The 18,611-nt window shown below is 57.9% G+C and overlaps 1 protein-coding gene across 4 annotated transcripts in view; it reads right to left on the bottom strand.

The window, feature by feature from the left end:
• The window catches only part of CACNA2D2 (calcium voltage-gated channel auxiliary subunit alpha2delta 2), a 140,289-nt gene that overhangs the window by 69,970 nt on the left and 51,708 nt on the right, over window positions 1-18,611 (bottom strand). For all 4 annotated transcript variants that reach the window (XM_061128509.1, XM_061128507.1, XM_061128510.1 and 1 more), the window contains exon 3: window positions 2,007-2,123. In XM_061128509.1, coding sequence (XP_060984492.1) covers window positions 2,007-2,123 — 117 coding nt within the window. The remainder of the gene's footprint in view (window positions 1-2,006; window positions 2,124-18,611) is intronic.

Below are 18,611 nucleotides of genomic sequence, written 5' to 3'. Positions count from 1 at the left end.
TAACTGGTCCTAAAGCCGGGGTGGGAAGCAGGCATAAAGGGGGACGCTTCCCAAAACTGTCAGATGATTTCCGCACAAGTTCAGGGCTTGTGGCCTGTGCTCTGGGCAGCTGGGGAGGGGGCATGCTGCAAAGCAAGGAAGTAGAGGGCAAACAGGGGATCTGGAATGAAGCGGGGAGAGAGGGACAAAGAGAGAACGAGAGAAAGGAGGGCAGAGTGTTCAGTTCTAGGCATAAGGCACAGGGGTGGGACATGGTGCGCTGGCTGCTTGAGGCAGGCAGACGGTTCCTACAATCAGGGGACACTGGCGCACCTCACAGGGGCGACGGTACCAGCTGAAGGCTTGGCTCTGCCTCCTCCCCATGACAGTCCACTTCCCCAACTGTCTCCCTGTCTGTGACTAGGAGAAGCCCAAGGTCAGGCTGGGCCCAGCTCTGGGCCCTCTGGGTCCACACTGGGTGGGATGCCCTCAGGGTCCCCCCACTCTGGTCCCGGATGCCGGCCTTTCCCTAGTTCATGATCCCAAGTCACCTGGCACAGGCAGGGGATGCCAGGGGCACAGGAGGGCCCAGCTCCTGGAGAAGGGGTTCCTCGTTCCCTCCCAGGGCCTGGATGTGGTGGGGGTTTGGCTGCTCTGATTTGACCCTGCTGGGACCCTTGCTTGTGTGGTCTTGCTCGTTAAAAAAGGACAGCTTTACTGAGATACTATAAAATTCACTCACATAAAATATACAATTCAGTGTTGGTTTTTTTTAGCCTTTCAGAGTTGTGCACTCATCACCACATTCTAATTTTAGAATATTTTCAGCATCCCCAAAAAGAAACCTTGTACCCATTAGCAGACACTCCCTGTCCCCTCCCTTCCAGCCCTAGGCAACTGCTAATGTACTTTCCATTTCTATGCTTTTGCCTATTGTGGACATCTCACAGATATGGGATCACACAATAGGTGTTCCTTATGACGAGCTTCTTTCCCTCAATATAACGTTTTCATATTCATCCACGCTGTCATGTGTACCAGTATTTCTCTCCTTTCTGCTGGACTCGTCTCTGTGACACAGGCAGGGGCAGCAGCAGTTTCTGCCTCTGATCTGGGGGCAGCCTGGACCCCCTCCCTTCTTTCCTGCACAACCCACCCAGGGCACCCTGCAGCTCTGGGAGCCCTTTTCCACCTGCTCTCCCAGGGGTGGGTCGAGTACCAGGGTCTTCTGGCTTTGCAGACCTGGTCAGGGGGACCAGGAGGTCCTGTCACCTCGCAGGACCATGGTGTCTTGGAGCTGAGAGGCACAAGCTGTCAGCAGAGATGGGAACACAGAGGCCCAGAGGCAGGTGAAGAAGTCATGGGCAGAACAGGAGCTCCAGCCTCTGGCATCACATAACCACGGCCTACTCTGTGAGGCATTCAGGGCCTTCCACACTCCCCCTGCCTCAGAGTCTGCAGGTCATGTTCCCAGCCACTAATAGGTCGCTACCCTGGCCAGGGAGGATTCCCAGATGGCTCAGTGGTAAAGAATCCGCCTGCCAATGCCGGAGACACAGGTTTGATCCCTGGGTTGGGAAGATCCACTGGAGAAGGGAATGGCAACCCACTTCAGTATTCTTGCCTGGAGAATCTCCATGGACAGAGGAAGCCTGGCAGGCTATAGCCCATTGGGTGGCAAAGAGACATGACCGAGCACGCATGCACACACACACATCCTGGCCGAGTGCTCACCCTTGGCACACACTCATAGGCAGAGTGGAGGAACAGGAAGACCCCAAGCCCAACAGAGGGAGGACTGGGGTTGCCACCATACCCATGCAGGGCCCCTGAGGCCCTGGCTCCACATGAAACCATCTTCTCCTGCCAGCAGCTGCCCACAGTCCATGTGGCACAGCCTGTCAGTGACGGCCTGGCCTGGCTTCAGAGGGCCAGGAGGGCTGTGTGTTCACGGCAGGTCAGGGAGGTGCCCTCATGGTGCAGGCCTCTCTGCCTGGTCCTCCCTCCACCCACACGACTGCACCTACCTTCAGGGCCTGCACCTTCCTGTCCAGCAGGCTCTCAATGTCCCCCGCCACCTTCTCCACCAGCTTCTGAGGCTCATTCTCCTGCACCTCAAACAGATTCCTGTTGTCCTTGTAGATCTGGAAGGAAGCAAAAGCCTGGGATGAGGCCAGGGTGATCCCCCACTCCTGAGACATGGCTGAGACATGTCCTGAGACACCCTCGCTGCACAGTTCCCCACGGAACGGTCCTCACCTCTACCTTGACCCCAGCTTTGGCCATCGAGAGAGAACAGGGAAGTCTGGGGGTCCCGCCCAAGCTCCGATAGACGTGGAAGAAGTTCAAGGCCGTGGCTCCACTGCTTGCACTGCTTGTGTGAGTCTGGTGGGATGAGGTTGTCACCACCTTCTCTGGGACTCAGGGTTCCCTGTCCAGGGGCCACAAGCGGCACCTCCCTGACCGGCTCAGGTTTGCTAATAACAGCGGGGGGTGGTGTGGTGCTGCTGGATGGGAGGCAGGTGCTGTGGGGAGATGGAGCCAAGAGGCACACGCTGTACACCACATACCGACACGAAGGTGCTCGCACACCCGTCAACCCACACATGCATCACACACACCCCGAGCCACCTCTTCACACAGGCTCAGGCATCCATACCCCACTTTGGCTGGCGCTTCCCCAAGGCATTTGCAGAAACCACTGTGGGAGCTTGGTGTGCCCCGAGGGGCTCCTCTGTCCTGGGCACAGAACATGGGGGTGGGGATCGGGGAAGAAGAGGCGCACGGGAGGAACGAATCTGCCTCCCCTCTTCCTTGGTGGGGCTTGGCCTGTGTGCACACGCATGTGAGGGTGTAAACCTGAGAGTCAGCATCTGCGTGTGTGAATGTGTGCTATGGCTCAACACACACCCATCTGTGTGTACAAGCCTGAGCGTTGAGATGGGGTGGGGGTTAGGGCCGCTAGATGAAGTCTGGGGGCTGTACGTGGACTGCAGAAGCAGGTTTCTGTGGGCTTCTTTGTTCACGACAGGGGTCTTGGGTGTGTGCACGTGTGTGTATGTGTGTGCGCGCAATTGTGCACTGCACACCCCTACAAGTGCCTCTGAGCCTGAATGAGCCCCCGTGTCCATCCAGGTGACCCCAGGAAATCTGAGCCGCAAGCTGGCTCCTTCAGCACAAGGTCATGGGCTGGTCGCCACGACAGAACCGCGGCCACCAGACTTTGCCATCGGGCTGTGCAGAAGTGGAGGGATGTGGAGAGACAGAGAGGAGGCGATGAGGAGGCGATAAGGAGGTGGGAGAGGCCGCTGATGAGAGACAGACAGGCGGGGGAGATAAGGTCGGGAGAGTGACAGGTAGAGTAGGCAGATAAAGGCCTCTGGCATGTGACAGGGGAGGAGGTGGGGGACCGGGTGTCTTCAGAGCCCCAGCCTGCTGCCCAGCGGGCCCCTGGCAGTCCAAGGGTTAAAGCACCGCTCAAAGCTGGCTCAGGCAGTCTCCTCCTCCCACCACCCCCATCCCTCCCGGCTTCTCTTTTCTTTTTGTCCTTCTCTTAGAACAAAATAATTTGTGGTGAAGTCGCTCCTTCCCACAGAGCCACGGCGATTACAGGGAGAGTCACAGGCCTGGCTGCATGGCCAGGCCGGAGGGAGGCCCCCAGTGGGCGCCGGGTCAGGCTGTTTCCCGGGCTCCCCAGGGCCTGCCTCAGGCCAGAAGCCCCCAGATGGAAGACAGTGGTGGGGTCAGAGCCCAGGGGAGGTCACTGAGAAACACAGGGAGGCCAGAGCCCGGGGCCCACTGCGGGAGAAACTGAGGCTCAGAAATAGGAGAGGACAGGTCAAGGCCACACGACTGTGAGGGGCAAAGCCAGTCACCCGTCGTCCCTGACATCTTCCCAGGTTTCGGGACATGAAAGATACACACCCTTTCCCCATCCTGGACCACTGCCCCCAGGTGTGTTGAGGCCTCACTCAGCCACACTGGCTGAAACTTCTGTTGAGTGCACCCCGGCCGGTTGGCGTCAGCAGGGGGCGCAGCCGCCTGGCTTCTCCGGGCAGGGGATGAAGTTCCCATATCTGACTCCCCCATTCAAGGTCACTCCCTGGCACCCCAGCAGTCAGGGCTGTCCATGGTGGGGGCAGCCCTGGTACTGGAGGCTGGACCTTGCAGCCTCCTGACAGCTCTCCTCTGGGAAGCTAGGGGTCCCTCCCCTCTGGGTCTAGGATGCCCCTGGGGAACCTGGCACGGTGCTGAGCCAGGGCTCAGGGGACGCAGAGAGGGTGGGTTTCCAAATGGCAGGGTCACACTCAAGGACCGTGACAGCGGATGCAAGGGCTTGGAAGCAGGAACCCTGCTAAGAAATACCCCATCGCGGTGTCCGATCTGTTAAATCAGAATGGCAGTCCTCCCCTCACACGCTGATCAAGGACCGAAAGACTCATGCCACGAAGAGCCTATATTAATTTTTGCAGCGTTATTGCTATTGTTTAGGATCACCAGAATTCTGCGGACGGAATCATTCCTGCCCCTGCTCTCCCTCCACTCTCTCCCAGCTAGGTCTGAATACTTAGGATCCAAAGCCTTCCGCTCCCACTGCTGGGCAGGCAGCCTTGGTCTCCCCCTGTCTGCCCACCTCCCATCCCGCCCTCCCTCCCAGTCCTCCTTGGACAGCCCCCCTTCCATCAGTCAGCCTGTCTTTGTCTCCACCATCTTGGCCTCAGCCACGGTGCTGATAACAGGGGGGCCTACACACAGGGACGCCATGGACAGTATACAGCCATGGCCACCTCCCTTCCATTGCTCCCCAGACACTGGGTCTGTGTACAAAGGAACCATCAGCCAATGCGTGTGCCCAATTCTGTGTTCAGGAGAAAAGCTCCAGGGCCAGCACGACCTAGGTCTGACTCCTCCACCTCCTCCTGCAGATGTGCCGTCCTTTGGAGTTTGGGGCCACACCTGCCAGGTTTTCTTCCTGGGTCTACCCAAAGACCCACCATGGCATCCTTTTCTCCCCCTATTTTTTTCGGCTATACCATGCAGCATGCAGGATCTTAGTTCCTTGACCAGGGATGGAACCTGTGCCTCTTGCAGTGGAAGCACGGTGTCTTAACCACTGGCCCGCCAGGGAAGTTCCCATCATGATATCCTTCTGCTGGGCGCTGGTGCCAGAATTCGAGGCTGCTCGAATTGGCAGGTGCACTCAGGCCTCTGGGTCCCTCCTGCCACACCTCTGCTCACACTGTGTCTACCTCCCCTGCCTGCCTATCTATATCCTCCCTAGAGTGAGGGTAGGGCAATGGGCAAGAAGGAATTTCTGGGGAGATGAGGGCACAATTCCAGAACTGCAGGGACTGGTTGAGTTGAGCTCTAGCCAAGCCTGCCCCCCAATCCCAAATGAGCCCCTGAGAGGCAAGCGCCCTCCATCCTCCCACCCCAGGTGCCTCACCCCTCTCAACGTCCCCCTGGACCTGCTCCAGCTGTCCCCGTCCCCTGGGTGGGGCCCTGGGCCGAACCCTGTGTCTCAGAGATCCATGCGACACAGCCCAGCAGATGGTCCCACCCCGGGGGAGAGGTCATCCCCCCACTGATGCAGCCGGGGGAGTGCTTTCCACCTGCAGGCCCAGCAGGAAGTCCGGGAGGGCCCAGGGCAGCTCCAGAGCACCAGCCTGGCTCCCCTCAACCCCAGGTGCTAGCCCTGGTCCCTGGAGCCAACTCGGAAGCAACAGAAAGAGCAGGGCGCTGGGCGCAGGGCCTCAACAACCACAGCAGGACTGTGTGCCTGCTGGTGTCCTTGGCCCAGACAGCTAATTGGAAAAACCCAACAACTCCCACAACAGCACCGCATGGCCCCCAGCTTGGCGCAGGCAGCCGGACCAAGGAGAAAGAGACGGGGGCCAGCAGGTCTACCAGCAGTGACAGCTCCACGCCGGCTGTGACAGAGGAGGAAGAGACAGGGGCTTCACCCCCCAGAGGAGACGGTGAATGGCAGTGGGACAGGGCAGCAGACGAGGGTACAGGCCGGCTGGGGCCAGGGGCACGTGCTGGGGAGAGCAGGAGACACAGCGACAGAGGTGCTGAGTGACAGTTCAGGAGGTGGTTTGCAGCCCCTCGTTCCCAGCAGTTCCCGGCTCCTCCATCCTGCACCACCACCCATGGCCAGTGCTCAGCTCCCACCCCTCGAGGGCACCCCTTACCAGTGACCAAGACCTGTCCTTCCATGTCTCTCCTCTCCCTGCCACCCACTTCCCTCAACACCCCCACCCATGCCCCACAGTGTTGGCCTCAACCCCAACCCTCTCTCAGCTTCAGTTAACTCTTTTGTGAAGCAGCATGTCTGACCAGCTTGCCTTCTGGCCTCGGGAATTCCAGGGCCTGCGGGGGCCCCAGGGACTCTGCCTAGCCTCCTGCTCCCAGAGGTGTCCACACACAAAGGGGAGGTGGGCCTGGAGGACACTTGGAGGAACAGTGACCTTGGACAGGAAGCATGGATGCTTGCAGGGGCAGAGGGAGCCAGCCTTATCCTCCCAGCTCCAAACAGTCCTGCCTGGGAGTGGAATAAACGCTGAGGCACCTGAACACGGGGCAGCCACACAGGAGACAAAAGGCCCAGGACTGCTGACCTGGGCAGCCCCCCATCAGACTGTTGAGGCATTTAGCTAAGTCCCAGAGAATCAGTAGCAGTGGGGCTTGGACCCAAGCCAGCACCCAACCTGCCCAGGGAGAAGAGGAGGGTGGGAGAGATGGATACAAAAATGAGGGCAAGGGATGCAAGGGAGAGGATGGGAAAGGAAGGAAGGAAGAGGGGCTGCGGAGGCTGCAGAAACAGCCCTGTTTGCCGTGTGTTGACTCTGGCCACCCAAAGGCTGCTGCTTCACACACTTGGCCTCCCTGATATACAAGCCCTGAGGAAGGACCATTCTGATGGTGCCCGATTAGCAGGCAGGGCACTGAGGACCACACAGGACAGGTCACGCAGCTGCTCAGATAAGAACGGCCACTCTTCTCCAAAGTGCTGGCTTTAGGTCACGCTCTCTGCAGTTCTGTTCCCTGCACTGATCCCCAAACTTGAAAATGAGGCGCAGGGAATCAGCTGGGAATCTGGGGGCCCTGAAAGGGGCCTCGGGGACTCAGAGGGATACTGGAAGGCTGAGGCCCATGGAAGGCAGGAGGGCCATTCTGCAGGGGAGGAGGGTGGACGACCAGCAGAACCAACCTGCTCGGCTAACCAACCACCCAGCCCTGGGAGTAAAAACAGGCACGCGTGTGAGGCTCTTCTCTGCAGTGAAGGTGAACGGGCCCTAATCTCTGGAAAATTAAATCAGAAAGAAAATGGAACGAGAAAGATTTGATGCAGGCTGGGCCCTGCTGCTGCCTGACTCCTCAAAGGCTCAGGCTCAGCTGGGGGTTCAGCTGGGTGCTCTGGCGTCCTGCCCCACTTCCCCTGCCCAGGGCGTTGAGCAGGGCACAGGCAGGTCGGGGGGAGCTGAACCCCAGGATATGGCCTTCCTGGAGGATTTACTATTCTCCAGCCCCCTTTAGCCATGTCTCAGTGTCTCCCTAGGACTGAAAGGAGCAGCTGGGGGGAGTTTTAACTGCCCAGCCCTCAGGTCAACAGGTTCCTAGAGATGGTGGGATGACCTCCCTATACCAGACTCCGTGGGCAAGCAGTGGGAAGGCCACAGGATCTAGGGTTGGAGACAAGGGCCAGCTGCTGGAAGGGGTACATTTGTGCCAGGGATCAGGGGAGCCTTAGGTGGGAGGATAGGTAGGGGGCTTTCGGTGGCCCAGAGATCCTGAGTTGGGCCCAGAGGGAGGTGGGGGGATGGAGGGACTGGCAGTGACCAGCTCAGGGGCCCCAGTCAGTCAGGGCAATGCTGGCCCTTGCCCTCACCCCTACCAGGCTGCTGCTGCACCTGTCTCCTCCCTTCACGGAGAAATCGAGGGTATTGACATAGCTACTAATAATCACCCTTGAAGACCACAGGGTGGACGGAGTAGCCAGTTACCTGGGCACCCTCCCACTGAGGGCACTCAGGACAGATCCAGGACAGGCTGCAAAACCAGGACGTTCCCCATGTCTAACCACCCGCGAGCCCCACAGCCCCGTTCCTCTGGGGCCGCCCACACCAGGTGCATGAAAAACCTGACCCAGCTGCTCCGGGGACACACCAGGCCCTGGGCTGTGTGTGTGGCAGACAGCGAGCTCCCTGAGGCAGGGGTTGTGGCCCCCCTCTGGCCTTTCTGGAGTGGGGTTTACAGGAAGGCAAGGGCAAGGGGCCCCAGAGCCTCAGAGCACAGTCAGTGCACCGGTAGCGGGTTAAGGCTCACTCGGCTGCAAGCTTCATCAGCTGTTGACGATCACCAGCTGCCACATTAGGGTCCCATGTGGTCCTGCCACGCCGCCACCATCCTGTGGTGGGTTGGCTCCACAGTCAGCTGTATGTGGCGTCATGTCATGTCACATGCAGTTTGTATATTGTGAGGCTGGTTGTCACATCAGTAATAGCTAACCTTCATACTGAACGGGACTTCCTGGAATGAACCCTCTGTTTAGAGAGGTTCGCAGATGCCTACCTGGGCCGCTACAATGGGCCCTGCATGGGCTACAGTGGAGGACACAAAGGCAGAATGGGAATGGGGAGGAGGGCTCGAGACCTGGCTTCCTGGAGCAGATGACAATGCGGCCCTGCTGGGTTGGTGGCCCGTTAGTGGCCCGCCCCATCCCATGCCCTTACATCTCCACTGGGGCACTCACACTCATGCCACAGGCTCTTGTTGGGGTCTCTGGAGCCTGGGGCAGCAGAGATGGGCCAGACCTTGTCCCTGTCCCCCTGGGACTCAGCACCGGAGGGGACAGATGTCCACTTGGGCTGTTAACGGCAGAGGGGTGGTGGTGGGGGAGGTGTGTAGGAGACATCTGTGAGTGAGGCTGGTCTGCCGGGGTAGGGAGGGTGGCAGGAGTGTGTGAAGGAAAAGACTGAGATAGATTTTCAGAGGGGAGGCCATTTGAGCAGAGCCTGAAGGGCTGGGCAGGAGTCTGCCAGACACGGGGGTCACTGGGGGTCAGGGACTGCCGGAGTAAAGGCAAGTGCTCCTGGGCTGGAAGCAGGGAATGGATTGCTCAGTATCAGGAGCACAGAGGTGTGCAGGGGGGAGAAGGGAAGCTGGGGGGACAGGTTCTGATGGGAAGGGAGGTAGATACCCAGCTGGTGGGGGATGGAGTTGGGGTATCCTCAGGGAAGGATGGGGCGTGGCCCAGATCACAAGGTGAGGAGGCCCTGGTCGCTTCATGGCCCCTTGGCCCCCGAGAGGAAGCTGCCAGGAGCTCTCAGAAGCAGATTCCCTTTGAAAAATTCACAGAGGCCTAAAGCCCCCCGCCACCACCCCCAGCAACGCCTCCCTGTTTTTAAAGTTAAAGTTTAGTTGACTGTCATCCATTACCGCAATTAGTACATTATGTCTAATTATGCAATTAGTGTAAAAAGTGCACTTGCTGCTGAGAATGGGAAATTACGCTGCCTCGTTACGCTGTAAAATCCATGTCATAAAAAGGCTCAATCTCTTGTTTTTCAAAAGACACAAAACCCAACACAAAACAATAAACCAAATCCTCCCAGTTGAGCTAGGGCCAGGGTGTGCCAATCTCTCTGCACTCGTCCCCCTGCAGACCCCCCGCCTCTGCAAAGCGCTATCCCACCCTGGCCCCGGGGCAAGGCAATGACCCACCACCAGGGAGCGCTGACGCGCAGCCCACTCCTAGCTGTGGCCAGTGTTTGCGGCTCTGCAACAGATGTGAATTTCTAAGCTGACTTTAAAAACCATGGCAATCCTGATTCTCCACCTGTTATTCCAGATCCAACTTTGAACCTGGACTCCAGCATTAAGGCTTGTGTATCTTAGGTGAGAGTATCCTGCAGGGGTATGGTTTCCAACCAGCTCCAAGAGACAGAGGCGAGGTTCCTGAGGGCAGCACTCTGAGGTTCCTAATGGTGCCTGTGGGGAAAGAGGCATATTGAAGCTCAGGGGAAACTGGAGGAACTTTCTCACACTCAAACCCTAATAGCTGTGTCTGGATAGGCAGTGAGCTCCCCATCACAGGAAGTATGCAAGCCCCATCTGTCAGAGATGCTTAGAAGGGGTTCACTTCGCACAGTAGCTGGGCTTTAGGCTGCCGTATTTAGATAGCAGCATCCCCATGGCTGTGTGTCTACATGTGGCTGGCTGTCTGTGACTCTATCTTCCCCAGGTTCTGGCTCTCTTGGTGATCAAGGGGATATGTGGAGACAGGTGTCGGAGGAGAGAGGAACCTGACAGGGGGTCTCCCTTCCACAGGGGTGACAGTGTCAGACAACCAAGTCCATGGGAGCTGGGGAGGGGGCGCACGTCTGTGTCACTTCAAAAGCAAATGCTTCACGGTCAGGTCTCCATTACCCACCAGCCAGCTCCAAAGCCAGAAGTTTCAGCTCTAGCATGGCCCACTTAGTGCCTGCCTAAGAAGCCCTCTCTCTGAGCCCCTTCCTTCAAGTTCCCACCACTCCTTGTGTCCCAGGTGCTTGATCCAGGCCTGGTGCTGGGGTGGTGCAGGGGGGTCATGAAGACTCCTTCCCAGACAGAAATCTGCCCTGGCCTCAGGGGTAAGATGCATGCACCACCCGCAGCTGCTGCTGCCGAGCTTGGACGAGGTGGTCACAGAGCAGAGAACTTCAGATGCGGAGCCCCCAGCACCCTAGGGCCCATGCGACGACCCCCACCTGCAATGTGTATGCCGACAGCTCTGGGTGCGTTGACGTGTTGTGCCGTGCACACTCCGATGGAAACACGTTCTGAGAAGGCAGCTGGATTTGGGGGAGGGACGGCACCTGGACCCCTCTAGAGGGGGATACCTGTTGCCTATACTCAAGGTGTGGAGTCCCTGGACAGTTCCAGCCTTCCGGCCCTTTGTCTACTCAGGTGATCTTGGAGAGCAGGGGAACCATGTCATGGCCTGGCCAGGTGGGCACCTGCCATGGAGACTCTCAGAGCCCCCTGGCCTCTTGATTTGGTCCAGGATAGCATCAGGATGTGGAGGGTGGGGTATGTGTGTGACCCTGAGCTGAATCAAACTATAGGCAAGATCTGGGGGCCCCTGTGTGCTCCCCCTCCCTGAGCTGGGAGCCGCCGGCTGTCGAGGCAGCTGGGAGGGAAGCTGTGCCCAGCACGCCAGCTGGCACGGGGGAGTGCGAGTAAACATACCCGCACTTTCCCAACTCGCAGAAGTCGCCGGGTGGCGGCCGGCTGGTGTGGGCGCCCATGTTTACAGGGAAACAGATTGTTTGTGCCTGCGTCTGGGCCCCCTCACCGCCCACCCTGGCTCAGTTCCCTCCCGCTGCTCTCCACCCCGGGCCGGGGGGGGGGGGGGGGGCCGCCTTCCTTTCTCCAGGGCTCCTCAGCCTCTCAATGCAGGAGGATGAGGACAGTGATGATAGGCACCCCCTCATCCCCGTGTGGTCAGACAGGGCTCAGCGCATAACCCACTGGGGCACAACAATTCTGAAAGGCAGGGACAGACACTGGCCCCACATTACAGCTAAGGAAGCGAGGCTCTGGTAGATGGAGAAACCAGCCAAGATTGTAGTTATGAATGGAGGTACCCGTGATACTGGGCATTTCAGACCTCTGTCGTCAGTTCTAGGCTCCAGGGTCCCTCCGTCACCGCTCCCACCCCAGATAAGCCCAGTCTGCCCTTTACCTGCGTCAGCACCTTGAGCAGCCCTGGCCCGGCGTGGACATGGACATGGACCCTGGCCTGGCCTTGGACATGACCCCGCCCTCTCCTCGACCCAACAGCCCCAGGAGAGAGACCAGGGCCTGGCACTGGCCTGCTGTCAGGCCTCTTCAACCCCTTCACCTCCGAGTCCCTGTCTTAGGCTCCATAAGGCCCAGTGTCTCCACTTTTAGGAGTGAGAGAACTGGCAGGACGGGGCGGGGGTCTGGGAGCCAGGGTGGGCAGAGGCTCCAACGGACACTTGGTTGGCCAGGGAGGACTCTGACTCAAATTTCACAGAGCCAGTTGTTAGCAGGATCTCATCTAAGAGGGCTGTCCCTCAGTCTAGAGTTGGCGGAAATTTACCCCCATAAATGCCCTCATGAGATAGATCTGAGGCTGGGCCCGAGGCACAGTTCTGAAGGCCAGGGAGCAAAGGATAAAGTTGGCTTCCTCTGCCTGCATCACCTCCATTCCAGTCCTCCCAACACTGATAGCCCAGGGTGGGCCACCCTCCTCAGGGGCTGGGGCAGGGCGCTCAGGGACTCCCGAGGGGCCAGAAACCCACCTTTCCCCAAGAGTCTCCAGGCAGGTTTCCTGAATGGGAAGGTCATCAGATTTTTCTTCATCCATCCCCCCTCCGCTCCCCCAGCTGTGACAAGGGCCCCAGGAGGAAACTGAAGTGCCAAGAGGGTCAGAATCTGTTCAAAGGAGACCTTCCCACTCCCGAGTCCCCCTGCACTCACAGCCAAGAATTGGCTAAATAACTGCAGGTCTGAGTTCCTGCCCTGCTCTTTACCAGCCGCGTGGCTTGGCATGAGCCTTCACCCTCAGCCGGGCTTTCTGGGGCATTCCTCAAAGATGAAAGGTCAAATGCAAGGTGCCGCTGGCTTCTCATGGGGCCTCCTTCCAGGGTCGCTCCCGAGGCTGCCCCACACTGTCCTGCAAGGCCTGACTTTCCAGGACTTGCAGGCTGGAAATCTGCCCTTCACTGCTGAGACTTGCTGCTGAAGACATTGCCCAGTAATGACAGCGCCAATTACAGTGAGAGGCCCCAGGGCTGTCTGCTCTTGTGAAAACACTGGATCTTGGCATGTCAGGTATGGAGAACAGAGGCAGAGATGGAGGTAAGTCCGGGAGTGGCTGCGGCCTCCCATGGTGTTAGGGGCCCCTTTTGAGGGCAAGGTCATCCCAGGGCCCTGCCCACAGCCAGGCACTCACTATAATTCCAGGTATGTGTGTCTAACCCACACACCAGCTCACATGCCACATCTACACCCAGGGCCCGGGAAGTCGCTTGCAGATCCTGCCCATGATTTACACTGAGGCTTCCAGAAAAGACACCACAGTTCGGACAGACCGGTCCACTGTCCCTGGATACCCTGGAAGGAGGCTCCATGAGAAGTCAGCAGCCCCAGGCCTGGATGAGGCTTTGTGGGTTTCTATCCACATGTCAAAAGGGGGTCTGCAGTCAACTGAAATGTTTTCAGCAGTGCAACTTTTCTGGCCCCAGATGGTTGGGGCTACTTGAAGGTCATGTCCCTAAATCTTCCTGGTGGACATGATGCTGGAGAGGCTCCTAACAGCACAGAGGGCTCAGGGGCTTACTGGGGGCAAGGGTGTAGCCTGACAGACAGTGGCCTCTGGATCAGCATCCCCAGGAGGGCTGAGCCCCCTCCTCTGGTCCCAGTGCCCGAGTGTCAGGCTCTGACAGGCAGTGAGGACCTGAATCTCACTGGTGGTGAGTGTGCAAGTGCATGTGGGAGGGAGCACACCCACGCCTGGGCTATCTTGCTCACATCCTGTCGGCCTCTTCCAGCTCCATCTTAGTCCTCCTAGTTTTTCTTTTTCTCCTATTTTCAATTTATAGGCTCTTCTTGAATTTTATGTGTCCTTGTAAGTACCCTTAAATCTTCTGGAGAATAGGTTGGCGGCATAAATAAATAAACAAACAGGATGGAGACACTGAGGCCCTGCACATGCTAAGATACACTGGGGACATGTATGCATTAGGGACGTGTAGGTACCCAGGACATGCACACGCGGGGGACTCATGCCCCGAGGGAACCCACTCTCTGCAATCATTAACAGGCTCTCCTGAGCCCTTATAGGAGGGCTTGAAAAATCCAGGGGGGTGACCACACAGGGTTTCCTAGAGCTGGGAGGCCGGTGTTCTCCATATCCACTGTCAACTGGGGCTCCTGGGCGGGCCCTGGCCCCTCTCTGTGCCTCAGTGTCCCCTCACCTCACTATGCGGAAAGAGGGACAAGTCTTGGCACCCCCCTCAGCTCCAGGTTCTTTCTCCATTAATGCGAGAACCTCAGGGGCCCCTGGGGCCAACATTTACCTTCACCATGACTGTGCTCAATGTTTGCCTTGCAAATGAACTGTGCGAACAGGACCCACTGCTCAGCCACGCCAGTGAACAACACTGCAAGGGTCCTTGGTCCAAACAGTCATGAACTTCAAAGTAAGTGAGCTGTGCTCAGGGGAGGCAGACACTGTGCCTGGGCTCCCCCTCCAGGCGGGCCACCTCCTTACTGCCCAGCAGACACAGAGATCCCCCTCAGCGAAGGAGCCAGGCTGCAGCAGACAGCTCCGGGGCACACATTCCCTCCTGCGCACACGGTGAGCAACCATGGCTCGAATCAGCAAACGAGGCGGTCCTTCCTGCCCACCCCCGCCCACAGACAAGAGGATGCAGGAACGCCACGAAAACAGTTGATCTCCTTACTGATAGTGGGTGAGAAAAAAATTATCTCTCCCTGAACACTGAAAATAAAGCCCAGTCTCCTAAAAGCAGGGCCCCTCTCAGCTCATGGCTTAGAGAGGCTTTGTCGCTAAGTCCAAACGTAGATTTGCTGGAGAAGCCGAGAGCAGTAAACCCTGGGCTGCCTCACCCAGGGGCTCAGCCTTGGGGTAAATTGGGGCCCCCCCACCCCAACCACTGCAGTACAAGGTGGATCAGTGAGCCCAGATGACGCTGTCCAGGGTAGGCAGGAAGAGGGCAGCAGGAACCGGGTCCATATGCTGCTGGTGCCCAGCTAATGGGCTAACAAATGAGCAGGTCTCGCCTCTAAAAGGTGATGAATGAGCAGTTACCCAGGAGAGCGGAGGGATGGGCCCCCTCCCCACAGCACTGCTCAGGCTCAGCCCTGACTTGGCACCTATGGAGTGCCCAGCCCAGCCCTGAGACTCCCCAGGGGTGCGGGGGTGGGGGCTGGGGGTGACTGTGGGCATGGGCAGGGGGAGGCCAGAAAGGGCATAAAAGGGCAGCCCCAGCCTTGGAGGACATCCCCAGACAAACCCAGACAGGGAGCCTGAAGTCTCCAACTGCCTGGGCTGCCATCATACTGTCTGGGGGGTGCCACGGAGGAGGGAGGTTGGCTGACTCTTCCTTGAGACTTATCCCCACTACACACACTGCACTGGGGGGCGTGGGAGCCTGTGCCCTAAGGACTGAACAGACTGGGGAGAGACCTGAGGCTGGGTCCTGGGGGGCCACCCACGGGATGGGGCGCTGCTTCTCCCACACAACTACAGGACTGTAGCCGCCCAAGCTTGCAAGGAGGAGACCTGTAGGCAGAGGTGGGGAGCTGAGTCGAGGAGGGGTCCAGGGCTCTGACTCAAAGCAAAGGTCGGCCTCCAGTGAACGAGTGAGCCCCCTCACAGAGGGGATCAGCAGAAACTGGCCCGTAGGCCCCAGCCAGTTCTCTTTGGTGAGGTAGTGAACCAAATGGTCTTAAGTTTGACTTGAAAGCCCGATATCCTCAATCTACCCCCCAATCATTATGCAGTCCCCCTCCTCCAGGTACTCAGGACATTTCAAGGGGGCAGGGTTTCTGCACAGTGACAGAGGATCGGCCCAGCTCCCACTGAGAGCTGTCTGGCCAGGTGAGGCAGCCCCTGACCCAGGTCCTTTGTGGGCTCCCTGTCCAAACAGCCCCCAGCCCCCGGCTTGCACTGCCACCCCTACTCCCACCCAGCCTGCCCCCACCCGTGTAAACAGAACCTGCCCGCTTTCTCCCAGGGGCTGTTAATTCCTCGCCAGAACTGCTCGGACGTGAAATTGGAGTGAGACAATGTGTGTTTAAGGAAATGAATCTCGCATCTTAAGAGGCTCGGGGAGCCCGCCCTGCACCCCCCATCACCCCGCCTGCCCACCCCAAGCCTGGGAAGGAGTGCTTGGCATCACGGAAGGAAAAGGCGGAGGTGACATTCAGTGCCAAATTAGCAGCCGCCACAGCCAAATATTGTACTTGCCTCCAATCTTCTTTTATTTTTCAAGAGAAAAGCCTTTTACAAAGTGAAAGAGGCTGTTGGAACACTAAGGCTGATGATTGTTTTAAAAGGCATGCCCGCCATACGCATGCCCATCTTGGAGCGTTCCCTTCCTCTCCGCATGCCATCTCCTCCTTGCCCACAGCCACAACCCCAAGGCGCCCGCCCCCACAGTCAGGCCCCTCGACGCCAGCCACACAGCAGACATCATGGGTGTTCTTGGCTAAAGTGACCCAGAGACTCAGACCCTGGGCCAGTCTTAGACACGGGACCTGCCTGGGAACCATCTCCCAATCTGCACGGCACCCTTGCAAGTGAGGGATCACCTGTGGCGAGCCCAGAGCCACCTGGCCTATGGAGGCCTCAACAGAAGTGACTAGCTCCTGGCCTTTGCAAGGGCTCCTGATGGCCCTTAGTACCCTTGCTGTGAACAGTCACGCTGCCTGCATCAGCCCCCCTTTTATCCCTCTCCACTAGAGGCCTGATAGGCCCCACTCTTTGGTCACTTTGTTGAACAAATAATAACAGCCATCCTGGAGTCCAGCCCCCAGAATCCAGTCTGCCTCCATGTGCCACTAATTTACTGACTCACTGAATAGGTTGACCTGTCCCTCCAGAGGAAACATTATTTTCATCCCTGAGCCCCTGACCAAGTGCTGGGTTGATCTCACTGATCACCAGGAGTCAAGTCAAACTGGATTTGATCAACAGGGAAGACTTAGCCCACGTGTCCCATTTATTCAAACCTGGACTGCCCCAGGCCCCGGTTTCTTGATCTAAGGAGAGAACAGGGAGGAGCCTAGCGGCTCCAGGGATTGGAGACCCCTGAGCCCTGAGCCCCGACCTGGATGGTGACTGGTCCTGACCCACATGTGTGCAGCCATGGCACCCTCACTGATCTGAGCCAGCCTCTGATCTCACCCCTAAAGTCCCAGGAGGTGGCAGCCTGGCAGTGCCCTGTTTATAGGAGAGGTCTGGGGTTCAGACAGCTCTGGGGACTTGCCCATGGCCTCCGCTGGTATCAGGCACAACCAGGACCAGGATCCGAAGTGGGAAGCACCACAATGCGGGTGCTGTGGTGTCTGCCCAGACTCCCGAGTCAGGATGAAGCCAAGATGCTGACGGCTCTCAGCTGAGTCCCTGCCTGAGCAGAAGGGAGCCGCCTCACCCACGCTCTGCTGGACACGCAGGTTGCGTGCAGGAACACAAGGTCTACCGCAATCAGGGATGACTCTCAGGGGCGAGGCCAGCTCCAGCGCCCTCTGTGGAACTGACTGGGGCTTCTGTTAGGTCTTCATCCCAGTCAAACTTCTGCGGCCCCGTCCTGCCTCCTTTGCCCCTGATGAGGGTGGTCCCTGACAGTACTCCCCCAGTCAACACCTGCACACAAACCCCCACCTCAGAGGCTGCTTCCAAGGACTCGACCCTGCCACAGCTCATGCTGGGAGGGGTCCCGGGGAGCCAATTCTGAAACGGGAGTTGTCCTGCTGCAGTGAGGGCTGCACTGCGGTGGTCGGCGGAGCGCTGACAACCCTGGCGTGTGAAAAAGGTGCGAATGATCGAACGTCCACCCACTGTGAACCGAAATGGGAATACCTGTGGATGGGTGCAATGTTTCAGGTCTCGAGAATTTCAGGGAAATATAATTATAAGGACTATGGAACGAGATGGCCGTTGCTGAGGGCTATCAATGCTTTGGAAAGAGACAATGAAAGGCTGAGTGTGATTAATCACGGGTTTGAGGTGAAGTGCGAAAGTCAGAAGCCCCCTTGGCAGGATATAAAAAGACTCTCATCTCTTGCAGCCAGAAGCAGAAAAAGCTGAGGGTCAGGCACAGGACTTAATTAGAAGAGTGACAAAGATCCAGAGGGAGTTACAGTCTCAACTGCAGGAAGATGTCTACCCAAGGTCAAGACCCGGACTGGGAAGGAATGGATCCCTGAGTTGTGAGGTGAGGGCATCTGGGTCACTGCCCTTGAGAACCCTGAAACCCACCCTGAACTCTGAGCCAACAGAAGTGGCTGCTCCCCCCCCCTGCTTAAAAATCATGAAGAGGCCTCCATGTTCGAAAGCAACACACTTCCCTCCTTCCCACTCACCAGACAAAAAACAAGGCTCGAGTCACGACATGAGAAACCCACAACTCCAGGAAGGGCTGGACCTGCTAAGGGAGAAAAAAGGGACTGGGCCCTGAAGGTACTATTGCATCTAGCCAGCAGGGGGCCGAGATCCTAAGGTTGCTGGATCAAGGGCAGTAGAAGAGAGGGTTGGATGTGGGAGAGGTTATTGATATGAACGGGCTTCTCAGGTGGCTCAGTGGTAAAGAATCTGCCTGCCGGGGCATGAGACGCAGGAGACGTGGGTTCAATCCCTGGGTCAGGAAGATCCCCTGGAGGAGGACATGGCAACCCAATCTAGCATTCTTGCCTGCGAAATTCCATGGTCAGAGGAGCCTAGTGGGCCTTTATGTCCACGGGGTCACAAAAGAGTCAGACCCGACTGAGAAACTGAGCACCATCCACCACCATCGATATGAGAGCACTTTCTAATGACACAGGATCTAACACCCTGGTGAGGACCCCGGGGGATGCTGGAAGTCTGAAAAAAG

Source organism: Dama dama, chromosome 24 (assembly GCF_033118175.1).
Source record: "Dama dama isolate Ldn47 chromosome 24, ASM3311817v1, whole genome shotgun sequence".
NCBI classification, from domain to species: domain Eukaryota; kingdom Metazoa; phylum Chordata; class Mammalia; order Artiodactyla; family Cervidae; genus Dama; species Dama dama.
The sequence above is the reverse complement of the archived record's forward strand: the minus strand, read 5'-3'. Positions and strand labels throughout refer to the sequence as shown.